The 13,993-nt window shown below is 47.6% G+C and overlaps 1 protein-coding gene across 2 annotated transcripts in view; it reads left to right on the top strand.

The window, feature by feature from the left end:
- The first annotated feature begins 1,255 nt into the window (after positions 1 to 1,255).
- The window catches only part of atrx (ATRX chromatin remodeler), a 31,057-nt gene continuing 18,319 nt past the window's right edge, over positions 1,256 to 13,993 (top strand). Inside the window, exons 1-24 of one of the 2 annotated variants that reach the window (XM_056600120.1) lie at positions 1,256 to 1,472; positions 2,777 to 2,833; positions 2,962 to 2,999; positions 3,147 to 3,265; positions 3,346 to 3,426; positions 3,511 to 3,620; positions 3,755 to 3,822; positions 4,233 to 6,361; positions 6,452 to 6,515; positions 6,630 to 6,802; positions 7,107 to 7,295; positions 7,395 to 7,512; positions 7,607 to 7,709; positions 7,856 to 8,044; positions 8,206 to 8,347; positions 8,928 to 9,037; positions 9,287 to 9,433; positions 9,801 to 9,978; positions 10,426 to 10,563; positions 10,952 to 11,127; positions 11,913 to 12,030; positions 12,733 to 12,863; positions 13,093 to 13,184; positions 13,630 to 13,769. In XM_056600120.1, coding sequence (XP_056456095.1) covers positions 1,275 to 1,472; positions 2,777 to 2,833; positions 2,962 to 2,999; positions 3,147 to 3,265; positions 3,346 to 3,426; positions 3,511 to 3,620; positions 3,755 to 3,822; positions 4,233 to 6,361; positions 6,452 to 6,515; positions 6,630 to 6,802; positions 7,107 to 7,295; positions 7,395 to 7,512; positions 7,607 to 7,709; positions 7,856 to 8,044; positions 8,206 to 8,347; positions 8,928 to 9,037; positions 9,287 to 9,433; positions 9,801 to 9,978; positions 10,426 to 10,563; positions 10,952 to 11,127; positions 11,913 to 12,030; positions 12,733 to 12,863; positions 13,093 to 13,184; positions 13,630 to 13,769 — 5,008 coding nt within the window. In that variant the 5' untranslated portion in view covers positions 1,256 to 1,274. Of the gene's footprint in view, positions 1,473 to 2,776; positions 2,834 to 2,961; positions 3,000 to 3,146; positions 3,266 to 3,345; positions 3,427 to 3,510; positions 3,621 to 3,754; positions 3,823 to 4,232; positions 6,362 to 6,451; positions 6,516 to 6,629; positions 6,803 to 7,106; positions 7,296 to 7,394; positions 7,513 to 7,606; positions 7,710 to 7,855; positions 8,054 to 8,205; positions 8,348 to 8,927; positions 9,038 to 9,286; positions 9,434 to 9,800; positions 9,979 to 10,425; positions 10,564 to 10,951; positions 11,128 to 11,912; positions 12,031 to 12,732; positions 12,864 to 13,092; positions 13,185 to 13,629; positions 13,770 to 13,993 lie in introns of both variants that reach the window. The other variant, XM_056600119.1, reaches the window with a different exon arrangement.

Raw genomic sequence — 13,993 nt, 5'->3', positions numbered from 1 at the left:
ATAAACATTGTCACACAATAAAATTAATTAAAAAATAATTAATAGAAAAGATGAAAGAACGATATCCCTGTCTGCACAAAGAAATGCCTCACTTTAAAATCCACAAACAACAGGATAAAGTAGGCTATGGTGAGGTCAATCAGTAGCAACACACGTTTCAAAACACAGGCTTTGGGAAACATGAGAACAAAAATTAAGTGGTCGAGGAAAAATATTAAAAGGTCACTTTATCCCATACAATTAAAACTACTACTAGCCTACTACTAAAGTAGTGTAGTTACCGATATTTAAAAGGTCATGTGTTACTTTACTTCGTTACCCAAAACAATAATATCGTTACTGTAACGCGTTACCCCCAACACTGGTGAGTAGCAATAGGAACAGATAAAGAATAACACAGAACCACCTAGAATAAAACTAGCGGAGCACTTAATACTGACACATATCATTGTTTCAATGAGTGCCATCAATTCAATACGGACATGCATGTGCACAAAAACAGTTTCCATTCCTGCAGTTCTGCAAGTATAGAGTGGCGAAGTCACTCCCCTTTCATATTCATATTTTACGATCTCGGTTCCCTCTATATAATCTTTGTCACGTTTTGAACTTCACACTTTTTCCATCTAGTTTCGACTGGGTTTTTTGGATTGCCGGTGTTACACCGAATTCTGCGACCCACCGAAAAGTGTGACCCCAGGGGGCGCTGTTGCATATTTTCTGCAACATGCAGGTGTTTGAAGGTAGGCAGGCATGAAAAAAACATAAAAATAAAACTTAAGATCTCCCCCCGTCCCCTCATCTTTTTATTAAACGTGCTTAATAAATACATTTGATTTGATTTGATTAGCATTTTAAAGACCCATACAATGGATAGGGCGTTTAGTAGGGTCCATCATCGTTGCTTCTTTCCCTATAAAAAGCTACAGTCAGTCACACTTTTCGGTGGGCAGAATTCGGCGTAACACCGGTGCCTTTAAAGTAGTAAACAATTTTACTGGTACTTTAACGACACCGACAATCCAAAAACCCAGTCGAAACTAGATGTAAAAAGTGTGTAGTTCAAAACGTGACGCAGCTTTTACTTCTTCGCGACCTACAGAGTTTGTTATGCACGATCATTCAAAAGCCCCATGTTATTTCCCATAGACATTTGACCGAAGGAACCGGGAGCCTTGGAGGCGGGACTTATTCTTCAGGAACTTCAGCCATTCAGAAAGCACTTTTTTTTTAACGCGGCCAACCAATGAAATGGCTCAAAGTATCTGCTCTAGATGCGCCATTTTACTGCGTCCACAGCCATCCGGCAAGATGGTCCCCGTGCTTTGTCTGCCCTGACCGGACTCGTTTGGTTATGTGATGTTTTTATCGGCGCAGTGACATCGAAAAAAAAGCTTAGCTGGAATTGGATTGACCGTGGCACCGACTGGTCTTGTGTCTGCCCATCACGAAACGCCCGCCTTGGAGAGGAGGTATGAACGCATTCGCGCTTTTTTAGTGGGACGACTTAATTTTGCATCAATCAGGTTGCTAAGTTTGCTACAGCTAACTTAGCCTCCAGTGATTGCCTGTGTGTGTTGGCCTAGCACTGATGTGTGCGCAGCCGGCACATTAGATCCCTAGCACCCAACAACGATAATCGTCCATCTGCCTACCACAGGGTTATTCCTTAAACGAAAACCCAGATACCTATTTATTTTTTAACCACCTTTCCACAAGCACTTAATTGCTGACGCCTGAATAATCCGGAGGCTAACGTATAGCTATCGGCATAGGGCAGCCCAGCGCAGCTAGCCCAGATGTTGCTATTCCCGCGATTCCTGCGCTAGCTTGTGCCATGGCGTTGAGTCAGGGGGTGTGAGAAGGCCCCTTGTTTGCATTTTTCGGTGCATGCATGTTAAAGCTGCATCGTTGCCCGGGAAACATGCAATGACGGGTGGATAAATTGTGCAGTGAGGAGGCTGCTGATGCTAGCTCCTTACGGTAATGATGTTGATGATGAGGTAGATGATGATGATGATAATGTCGGCACTCTTTCAAAACATTGTGCTCACTGCATTGTTGCAATGACACAATGGGACATGGTCATGCAGGTCTGAAATGCTGTAATGGTGGGGACTTGCTCGTTTGAAGCCGGTATGGGATGTCTGGTGACATAAGGGCCTTCGATGGAGGTGTTGGGGGGGGGGGGTGGGGGGGTTGGTTTGGTTTGTTTGTATGACTGAGCTGATTGATCAACAATTCGCTAGCGGTCTCATCATCATCATGATGCGCACATTATGATGACGTGACACGCCAATGTAAACAATGGCCGAGCCTTCGCACCATCAGGCTTCCACTCCGAAATATAATAATACCTTTCAAGGATTTAAGTCTACATACAATGCTAAGTAACATGTTACGAATGGAACGCTTGCCTCTGCTGTTCGAACTGCACATTGCGTTTTCATATTCGAGAGAGTATTTATTCAAATGTTGGACCTGTAGAATTACAAAAAGGATGAAACCCATTATTAATGGTGTTCTTATCTTGCTTCATAATATATCGTTTATTTGACAAAGGATAAAGAAATAATGGTAAACTATCGGGTTGTTAGTTTATTGTTATTTTTTTTCACTCTCCCATTGGCTACGAATTTCCCTAAATCATATCTGGCACGAAATGATGACGACCGTGTGGCTCAATGTGGCTCAATCTGATTAATCAGAAATCCCTTCGGCCTCATTTAGTACGCTAAACAATAATAAGAATCCATTTTTTTTAATTTCCATTTAGATGAGTATGGCCTCTTGCGAATCGCCTTCAGATCAAGGGACAGAGATGGCAGAGGAGGTAAACCCTTTTATTTATTATTTTGGGTTGTAAATTACATGCAGACTTTTAAAAACAAAAGTATATTTTTAGTAATCTGAATCCAATGTATGTTATAAAATGGAATTCAATTCTATTCTCATCCTCAGCCTGGCAGCTCGACAGAGGCTATGAAGCACACTATGAAGTAAAGTATTAATTTGCTAGTTTCAGTAGCACATCCTTTTGTTTTCCATTGGTTGTTACTCATTCATTTGATCAAACACACGTATGTGAGCACAGTCGTACTGCTGTAGCCTAACTACTGGCAACAAAAATATTCTTATGTTTCTAGATTGCCAGCCACCGAAGATCCTCTCCCTAGAGCAAATCAATCGGACAGTTCAGAAGAGTCCGAAAATGACGTCGCTTCTGACAATCTTTCAGAGAGCAATGGAGGCAGCATTTCCAAAAGTGAGAGTGGTTCAGTTGCATCATATTGACAATGTTGTGTTCGCTAGTTTGATGCTAAATGTATCTAATGTTTCCTCTAGCGACCTTGGTGATGAGGCCAGTTGTGAATGAAAATAAAGGAGCGATGAAGCTCAGAGTGGATTTTAAACAGTGCAACACAGGTAAGGGTGTATACCTTTACCCCTTGCCATACAATAAAGGCTGTGTGTATGTATTTTTATTTAACAAACTGTTTCTTATTACAGATGATGCCTTGCAGAAGAAGGTCAACTGCACAGCGTGCGGGCAGCAAGTTAATCAGTTCCAACGTAACTCTGTTCTTGAGCATCCTGTGCTCAAAGTGCTTATTTGCAAGGTAGTTTTCTCTCTTGTTTTCCACCCATGCAGTTCTAAGTGTTTTGGCATGTTCAGTTACCAAAAGTAGTCAGTGTTAGTCATTCATGTAAATGCCTTACCTGTATATTGATTTGAGGATGTCACTGTGTCTAGTCGTGTTACAAGTTTTACAGAAGTGATGACATCAGCAAAGACTCGGACGGAATGGATGAGCAGTGCAGGTACAATGTCTTATTTGAATACGTATAACCTCCATAATCACATTCAATTTTTTTAAATGGTTATTAACATGTTTTTGGGTTCAGGTGCTTTCAATCACATAATAAGAGCTTTCTTTTTGTTTTATATATATATATATATTTTTTTTTAATATATGTTGACTGAATTGTTAGAATTATGTTATAAGTTGATGGCTTTGTACACTTAATCAATACATTCATTCTGATAGTTCACCACTTTGACATTTTTATAAATATGACAATATTATATTGTGTCCTTTTTAGTCGAACAGGGAGAATAAAACTTGGACCATTCTCCAGTGAGCCCTATAACATTTTGGCTAAAGACTACTACAAAGTAAGTAAAAGCAAACCTCTAATTTATGTAACAATCTAAACTCTTTTTTTATTAGGTGGTGTGCTGAAGGGGGCAAACTGATTTGCTGCGACTTTTGCAACAACGCCTTCTGCAAGAAGTGCATTCTGCGCAACCTGGGACGGAAGGAGCTGTCCGTCATCACCAATGAGAACTCAAAGTGGCACTGCTACGTGTGCACCTCTGAGCCACTCTCGGACTTATCCTCCAAATGCCAGCGCATCATGGAGAAGTTAGAAACGGTGTGGAACAAGGAGCGTAGACCAGAGAAGAGTCAGGAGCGCGACGGCAAGCAGCACAGAGGGAAAGAGGCGAAAAAACACAAAGCCGTCAACGGAAAGGAGCACGGCGAGGACTCTGGGACCATGACCTTCTGCTACAAAAAGCTGCACGTTTCCAAAGAGCTCGTCAAAAAGGCCAAGAAGCTGGTGGAGACGACGGCGGGCCTCAACAACACGTTCATTCAGTTCATCCAGCAGGCGAGCGAGAAGCAAGGGGACAACTCCATCAGGTATAGACACTTGAACGCGTTCAAATCGGTGCTCAGCGATTTGAAGAAAGCCCATACTGCCCTGGAGGACGCGTTGGAGCCCGAGTTCAAGAACATGGAGTTGCAAAACGGCGACGAGGGGTTACACGTTCACAGGAAAAGCGTGGAGGATGCAGACACGGAACTCGTGGACGATATCGCTGCCGCGGCGGAGCCAGAGGAGGAAGAGGAGGACAACGAGGAGGAGGAGGTGGAGGACGGTGATGAGGACAGCGATCGATCCCCTGATGCTGAGCCAAAGGGAGTGGACACGGGAACCGCCAAGGCCAACGTCACGGCGAAGTCCGACGACGAGGAAGACGACGACGACGACGACAACATGCCGATGGATGAGATGTCCCTGGACCACGACATCGTCTCGGTTCCCCCGTCGGTTCCCGAGGAGCTCTTCCAGATGGTGGAGAGCCTCGCTGACTCCTCCATGCTCTCGCAGACAGACGACGCGGCCAACGACGGGGCCGGCGATGACACGGCCGCCGTGTCCAAGGAGAAGGTGGCGAACTCCCAGCGACACCAGCCCAAGGTGAAGAACCTCATCGTCAAACTCACCCCCGTGCCGGTGGTGACGACGTGCAGCTCCAGATCCTCCAGGTCCTCAAGATCCAGGTCCAAGAGCAAGAGCAAGGACAAGGAGGTTGAAACCCCAAAGAAGAGCAAGAAGAGTAAGAAGGAAGGGAAGAAGAAAGAGGTCGAGGATGACGTGGAAAAAGAGGAGGATGACGTGGAAAAAGAGGAGGATGACGTGGAAAAAGAGGAAGAACAGGCGGTAGAAGAGGATGGAGAAAAGGAGGAGGAGGATGAGGCAGAGGTGGTGGAGGAGGAGGAGGAGGAGAAGGACTCGGGTGCTGAGGTGAAACAGAGGAATGGAACTCCAACTGATAGCGTCCCCAGTAAGCGTCGCTCTAGCCGGACAAAGACCACACCACTCAGGAAGCAGGCGGAGATCAAGGCCAAGGAGGACTCCTCAGAGACAGAAGAGCAGAACCGGGACAAGGCTGACAAGGCCGGAAAGTCCAGCAGCACCAAGACCAAAAACGGAAAACGGACCAAGACCTCTTTGCCCGAGGACAAAGGGGAGGAGTCTGACTCGGACTCCGTGCCCGACATACTGCTGCAGAAGGTGGCGGAAGAGCACAGTTCCGCTGAAGGGGAGGTCACGAAGAGTGCCAAGAAGTGCTTGTTTAAGCAGAAGGAGAAGGAAAAGCCGAGCAAGCGCAAGAGGAAGTCGGACACCTCCGACTCGGACCCGCCGGAGCAGGCCAAAAGTAAATCTTCAGTGGCATCCAAGAAGTCCTCAAAGAAGAAGAAGCACAGCGGCTCAGAGGACTCTGAGCCGGAGAAGGCCACCAAGAGAAGGTCAAGCCGGACGAAGAAGAAGGAAGAAGTCAAGAAGTCTCCCGACGCCAAGGCCAGGGATCTGAAAAGGTCCTACGAAAAGAAGCGAACGGCGAGGAAGGCTAAAGGGGCGTCTAAGTCGTCCTCCAGCGACGAGGAGGATGGGGACGAAGGGGCCATCGGTGGGGAGGACTCCGGAGAAGACAGCGACCAGCAGAGGATCAAGCCTCTTGTGGAGGACAACGTCGCCACAGCAAGCGGCAACTTCCATCAGTCCTCAGGTGGGGGCGACAGCCATTAGAAAGTACTTGTTTCGAATTGAATCGTGTGGCCTCCAAATTGTGTGTTGACGAATGTTTTTGTACGTGCAGGGGATGAAGATGGCAATAAAGACGGCTCTCATCCTGGTGAAGACGATGACGACGCTGAAAACCGGTACGCATGAAAGCCAAACTTTGTGGTTAATCCTGGTTATCCTGTCTGAACCCAATAAGGGATGAATGTAACTAGGAATTGACTCAACCCAATGTTCTTCCTTCCCTTCTGTAGAATTGCAAAGAAAATGCTTCTGGCACAAATAAAGTCCAACTACTCGTCTGGTGACGACAGTTCCTCAGACGGTGAAGGGGGAGATAACGAAGACAAGAAATCCAAGAAAGTAAAGAAAGAGAAAAAAGACGATGACGAGGAGGAGGAGGAAGACGGAGATGAAGATCAGGAAGGTAGCAGAAATTTCTCAAGCGATGCACGGCTCCTCCTATTGGTTATCCTAATGGTTATATTTCTCCTTTGGGGCAGTGGTACCCAGTGGCTGACCCTGGTACACTCCCCGTCTAACTCCTTATCGAAAAGCATTTTATACACCACTATGTCGGTTCTGTTTGGCAATTATGTGGGCGGGGACTGTTTCACTGCCTTTTGAACTGTAAATCACTGTGCTACCTCCCGTCTGTGAAACGTGCTGCAGAGATTACTTCACTTGGTTGCCTTTCTCGCTCACACAATATGTCGCGTCCCCGTCTCCAGACAACGACGATGACGACTACGAGGAGGACTCTCAGCAAGGCTCCGCCTCGGACGGAGACACGAAGAAGGGGCGGCGCCACGCCTTGCTGCGCCACAAACTCACTCTGAGCGAAGGAGAGTCGGCGGACGAGAAGTCTGGTGGCAAGGGCAAGAAGAGCAAGGACCCCAAGAAACGATCATGGCGGAAAGGTTTGTTTTGATGTTGCGTAGATGTGATTCATCACCTGTGACCTAGATTAACGCGTGTTACAAATGCAATCTTAATTCATTCGTGGTGGCTCTGTTCAGTCGGCAGTGACGACTCGGACTCTGAGTTCGAGAAGTCCGGATCCGCCAGCGACGATGAGTCTGTGATGAGCGAGGAGTTGAGCGGGTCAGAAGAGGACGGCAAACGCAGAAAGACCAGGTAGGCTCCCATGTCCAGTTGAACACTCTACAAAAAATCGAATCCAGCGACTGACCGCATCCATTGAGCTGGAATCTCTGTTTTGTATCGACAGGTCGTCCAATAAGAAAGACGTGGAGAAACGGAGCTCCAAGCAGAAACAGAAGAAGAAGAGGCGCAGAATTAAAGTGCAGGATTCCTCCTCCAGCAACGACAAGGTAGCTGCATCTCTGTGACTATTTGCTAATTGCGAATCTTTTCTCTTATACTTTCTCGTGGGGTCGCACGTTGCCCTGCATGTCTTGACCCCGGCCATCTAAGCTCAACGAAAGAAACCTGATGCATATTTCCGCTCTGCTCCCAGAGCGGTGACGATGAAGACGGGGACGACGAAGACGGAGACGATAAGGACACGCCCAAGGGCCGCAAGAGGATCCGCAAGATCCTGAAGGACGACAAGCTCCGCACGGAGACCCGGGACGCTCTGAAAGAGGAGGAGGACCGGCGACAGCGCATCGCGGAGAGGGAGATGCTGAGGGAAAAAATGATAGAGGTATCAAAAGTAAAGTAAACCAGTCCTGCTCTGCAACAAATCACACAATCATGTCAAAAAAATAAGTTGAATACAGTTTGCTCCTGGCCAAAATCAAAGGGACAGAGGAACAATCGGGGCAAGGTATATGTGGAACTCACCCGCTACTACACTCCTTTCAGACGGCGGAGATAAAGGAGGCCAGTCAGATGGACTGTCCCATCACCCTGAAGATGGTGCTGGATGAGGATGAAGAAACAAAGGAGCCCATGGTGCAGGTGCACAAGAAGCTGGTCACCAAGCTGAAGCCGCATCAGGTCGAAGGTGAGACCCCAGACATGTTAACAATCAGCCGTTAACCAACAATAGAATTATTGCATTCGGACCCAGATTTTCTGTTTTTGCTGCCTTGGCACATGTGAAAAGAAAAGGTCTGGTCTCCATCCATTTTGTGTTTGAACATTGTTGCATTAAATGCAATTACTTTGAATCAGAGAGGTGGTCCGTGATGTAATCTAAAAGTGTTCAGTTATTGAGGCTTTTGGCCAAATGCAGCCACACTTATCGCAAGTAGCAACTTCAGCTCTTATCCTCGCAGCTGAGATGGTTTTTGGAAGGGGTAAACTTCACACTCGCTAGTGCGTTGTGCCACTTTCAGAAACTGCACGAGAGACAGAACTGTGGATTTGTTGTCACTGGGAGCATTTTAAACCAACCAAAAGCTTGCTAGCCTGCTTTACAGTTCACACATTTCCGGCTATATTTATAGCTTTATATTTGTTCATCACAAAGAGAAAATAACACCTTTCCTCTTCCCGGACTGCATCCAGGGTATCACTGACCCTCTCTGAAGTAGACCGGCAAATGAGCCTTTTTGTCTGTCGCCCTTTGCTTCTCGTCCCAGGTGTGCAGTTCATTTGGGACTGCTGCTGCGAGTCGATGAAGAAGACTGAGAAGTCATCCGGCTCTGGGTGCATCCTGGCCCACTGCATGGGCCTGGGGAAGACCCTGCAGGTACGAGACGGAGCTCTTGTCCTTCCTTCCGTTAACGGTTCATGGCACCTTTTTTTTTTTTAACCTTTTCTCCCTCTAGCCACTTGCGTTTCTGTCGTCCCTGATTTCTATGTTCGAGCAAACGTTTTTCTGGGCTTGTATCTAGGCAAAACTTCCCTTTTTTTCGACAGCCATAGCAACCACCCCTTGTCACCGGACGACGGGTCGTTGTTGTGTTGTCTGAGTGCAGTTCTGCGTTTGGCCCTGCAGGTGGTGACGTTCCTCCACACTATGCTGCTCTGTGAGAAGCTCAACTTCTCCACGGCCCTGGTGGTCTGCCCGCTGAACACGGTCCTCAACTGGCTCAACGAGTTTGAAAAGTGGCAGCACGGGATGAAGGACGAGGAGAGCTTGGAGGTATTTACTGTTTTTGCGTGTGTACCTCTGGAGTGGCAGTAGCTCAGGAGGTATGGCGGGTTGGCTGTTAACCGCAAGGTTGCTAGTTCGATACCCCGGCTCCTCCTAGCTAGAGTGTCGAGGTGTCCCTGAGCCAGACACCTCACCCTAACTGCTCCCAACGAGCTGGCTGTCGCCTTGTATGGTTGACCCCGCCGTCGGTGTGGAACGGGTGAATGTCAGGCAATATTGTAAAGCGCTTTGGATAAAAGCGATTCAATACATTTTTCTATTTACCTCTGTCTTTCGCATCACACTTTTCAAAATTGGGTCACGTTTTTGTTCCCGTTTTTTTTTTTTTTCATTCATGTATTGATCCTGACCCCAGGTGACGGAGCTGGCCACGGTGAAGAGGCCCCAGGAGCGCGCCTACGCCCTACAGCGGTGGCAGGAGGATGGGGGCATCATGATCATCGGCTACGAGATGTACCGGAACCTCACCCAGGGACGGAACATCAAGAGCAAGAAGCTCAAGGAGACCTTCCAGAAGACTCTTGTGGATCCCGGTATGTGTGTGTTGGTTGTGTTATTGTTTGTCCTTCATCGTGTGTGTGTGTGTCACACCAATCAGACTTCAGCTGAATTATCTTCAGTGTAATTGCAGAAAAGCTCAATCTGGGCGACTGGGGTGTTTCACATTCTTTTTTGACCAATCACATCGAAGCTCGAGGCTGGCATCTGTAAGCACGTCATTCACTAACATGGATCATAAACTCGACCAGAACTTAACCTTGTTCCCAGGCATTCTGGAAACTTTCTCTGGTGGTTAGACGCGCCCAAACACCCTGTCTTACCCAACGTTCAGGAACAGTGTCTGGGACGGTGTCGAAACAACACTGTGTAAACGGCCCAATGTAGAAATACACTTTATTGGAATCCCCTTCTCAAACCTAGATCCTCTTCAGTATGACTTCTCCATAACGTGTGTATGTGTGTGTCTACCCCCCCTTCAGGTCCGGACTTTGTGATCTGTGACGAAGGCCACATCCTCAAGAACGAGGCGTCTGCCGTGTCCAGGGCCATGAACTCCATCAAGACCCGCCGGAGGGTCATCTTGACCGGAACGCCGCTGCAGAACAACCTCATAGAGTGTGAGTCTCTAATGTGAACGACTTCAGCCTCCCACCCGACCAGATACACATGCCACAGTGAAATGGATAACGGTGGGAATAGCAAAGCACATGTATTTTTAGAATACCCTAAAGAAAATACAAAGGCCCTTCGAAGTGCTTTTTGAATTGAAGGACGATCAGAAAAAGAGTTTTTTTTTTATTAAGTAATGGGCAAAAAGACTGCACAGAGTTGCATTCCAAGCTATTTTAAAGTTTCAAGCCCTCTATAGTGTTGAGGCAGACCCCATACATTCCGGGGTTGTTGTTTGCACGTTCCCCCAGATATGCGGTGCATAAAACCTGGTTCAGCGTGTCTTCGTTACGCCGGTTCTCATCGTACCTCCACCCTCTTCTTCCCCCCCATCAGACCACTGCATGGTGAACTTCATCAAGGAGAACCTGCTGGGCTCCGTGAAGGAGTTCAGGAACCGATTCATCAACCCCATCCAGAACGGCCAGTGTGCCGACTCCACTGAGCAGGACGTGCGTGTCATGAAGAAGAGGGCCCACATCCTCTACGAGATGCTGGCCGGCTGCGTTCAGGTCAGCCATCGCTCCCCGTAGGAACTAGGAACAAGCCAGTTGGACTCGGAAAAATTCTGGCAAAATGATCATGGGGTCAGGGTTGTACAGGAAGAAATAGTGTGGGGGTGTGTGACTCCCAGCCGGAAGACACTGGGTTTGATTTCCCGTAACCCTACCGGCTCCCATTAAAACATTCATCAGAATTCACCATAATCTGTAATTCACTTTGGATGGAACGACTGCTACAGGAATAGGGAATAACGTGAAATGACTGGTTGGCAAAACGCATCGAGGTGTTCTGTTGATGTGAAATGATATGGTGTTAGCCAGCTGGCAAGCATAGCCGGTCGAAATGGGACTTAACCACCATTCAGTATGGCTCAATAGATCCCCTGTGATTTGGAGGAATTTAAGGCAATGGCTTAAAGGGATGGCGGCAGTGCTTGGGTGACCGCCCACCTGGGTTATCGAAATGAAAGACCACAGATGTCCGCGTTCGAGGGATCCTGGATCCGCTCTCATTCCTTTATTGCCATTTTTACGCCAAAATGTATTCTTTGGCCTCGGATGTCATCTCAGTCGATTGAACGACACCTCTTTGATGTTCGGGAACATTCGCCAAGCCTTGAGCGATGGAAGATTTGGCTGGCTGTAATTTGGTGTCGCGACTGTCTGTGTCTTGCATAATGGGTAGAAAACAAGTTTAAAGAAAAATCCTGTTTTCTTGTGGCCTTCAATTTCAGTGATTGGATCTCAGAAATGGTGACGTTGTTTTGTTTCTTGTTCCCATTCCAACTGCGCAGAGAAAGGACTACACGGCACTGACCAAATTCCTACCTCCAAAGCATGAGTATGTGCTCGCTGTGAGGGTGACGCCCATTCAGTGTAAACTTTATCGGTACTACCTGGAGAACTTTACAGGTGAGCTATGTTTGTGTGTGTGTGTGTGTGTGTGTGTGTGTGAATGCCATGGGAGTGTTAAAACCCAGATTTCCATCTCTAATGAAGGGCTCAGTTTGGGCAAGACGGATGGCTAGTATTGGCACCGCAGGAAATCTAGTTACGTGGATGGACAATGCAAAAAAAGAAAGCATGTGAACAAGTTATGTGTGCAGTGATGAAATAAGCTGGGTTTACCGGAGTCCACACTACTGATAGTGGTGACTCAATATAGTCACCACATCATTATATTGATTCTCAGAGAGAATCAATATAACCCAGGGTTAGGCCATATTGATTCTCAGAGAGAATCAATATAACCCAGGGTTAGGCCAATAGCCACTCTGGGTGGGGAGGGGGTCGAAGCAGAGGCAGGGAAGGCGAGGCTACTCATGTATAATGTGTGCACTACCTTGATGTTAAAGCTCGTCTGACGCCAGCTTTAACAGCCACAATTATTTTATATTTTTTCACAATCTTATCACATATCGCACAGATACTCCGAAACATAGCCACACAACATCTCACGAAACAGCAGGGACAATACATCTAAACGTGTCCACAGGACAGAAAAGAGAAGAAAAAGGACAGCCACATTGTGGTCATTGTATTGGGTTGTAAGGCAGCTACGCACACGCAAAGGCACCTGCCTGGTCTTCTTATAACGCCCCTCCCCGTGTGCAGGTGTGGGCAATGCCAACGAGGGGGGCAAGGGACGCGCCGGGACCAAACTCTTCCAGGACTTCCAGATGCTGAGCAGGATCTGGACCCATCCCTGGTGCCTTCAGCTCGACTACATCAGCAAAGAGAACAAGGTGAGGGCCGAGGGGGGGCCACCGTCCCTGAACCAGGGGGACGTCCTCGAACAAGAAGAGGAACTAGAGCCTGACGGTTACTGGGGTCGTTTTGATTGAAACAAAAGTTGACACCGGGTCCAATGTGGCTACAGAATGCAGGTGCAATACAGCACGTCACATGAAGTGTGTATGGAGAGTGTATCTTCTATGTCCAATGCGGTGCCTAACTCTCTGCTCTCCGGTGCAGGGATACTTTGACGAGGACAGCATGGAGGAGTTCATCGCCTCGGAGACCGAGGAGTCCTCCATGAGCATGACCTCGGAAGACGACAAGAAAAAGTAAAAGCAGATGTAGTTTGCATCCTATTTGCGTCTTGTGTATCCTTTTCAAATCGTAGGATGAATCGCGTACCCTAGAGCCATACCATAGACTGTTAAATATACGGACGTAGCAACCGTGACGTCCCCTATCCTAACGTTACCTCACAACCTTTATTCCAATAAAAAAAGGTTGCCTGAAAACAACAGCAGCCTCGCACTAGTCTTTGGCACAAAATTCCTTAATATTCAATCCATGACAACTTTGGAATGCAATAAAACGGTCAATTCGCAAAATAAATCCCATGGCTATGGGCTAGCCACTGAGATCCTAAAATCACCACTTCCGCACCGTTCATAAAGACGATCGGTCGTTTTGCCTCCAACCACAGAGAACCATCTCTAGAAACAAAACTTCGGCCATTTCCGCCTTTTCTTTCAACACAAACTCTGCTCTCATCGTCAGGAAAAAGAAGGGCAAGGGGAAGAAGAAGAAGGGCTCGGACGACTCGGACAGCGAAGACCTGGAAGTGATTAAGGAGTGGAACACCAGCTCCCGGGGAGGGGACCCGGCGGGGCGGAACCGAGCGGAGCCCGTGGAAGAAGGTGAGCCCGGGGGGGGGTCACCTACAGTGGTGACTGATGGTGGTAGCAGCCACCGCGCCCTGACGACCGCACAGGCGGATCAGAGGACTTGGACTGGTGAAGGAGAGCCGGGCCGATCGGACCAACGAGTCACCGTTGCGTTCAGGTCAACTTTAGTAGACAAATATGCCTTGTATACATTTCTGATAGCTGGGAGTAACTTGGAACGACGGTTAGCAAAGTTT

This window comes from Gadus chalcogrammus, chromosome 10 (assembly GCF_026213295.1).
Source record: "Gadus chalcogrammus isolate NIFS_2021 chromosome 10, NIFS_Gcha_1.0, whole genome shotgun sequence".
Taxonomy (NCBI): domain Eukaryota; kingdom Metazoa; phylum Chordata; class Actinopteri; order Gadiformes; family Gadidae; genus Gadus; species Gadus chalcogrammus.
Note: the sequence above shows the minus strand (reverse complement) of the source record. Positions and strands in the feature narration are given on the sequence as shown.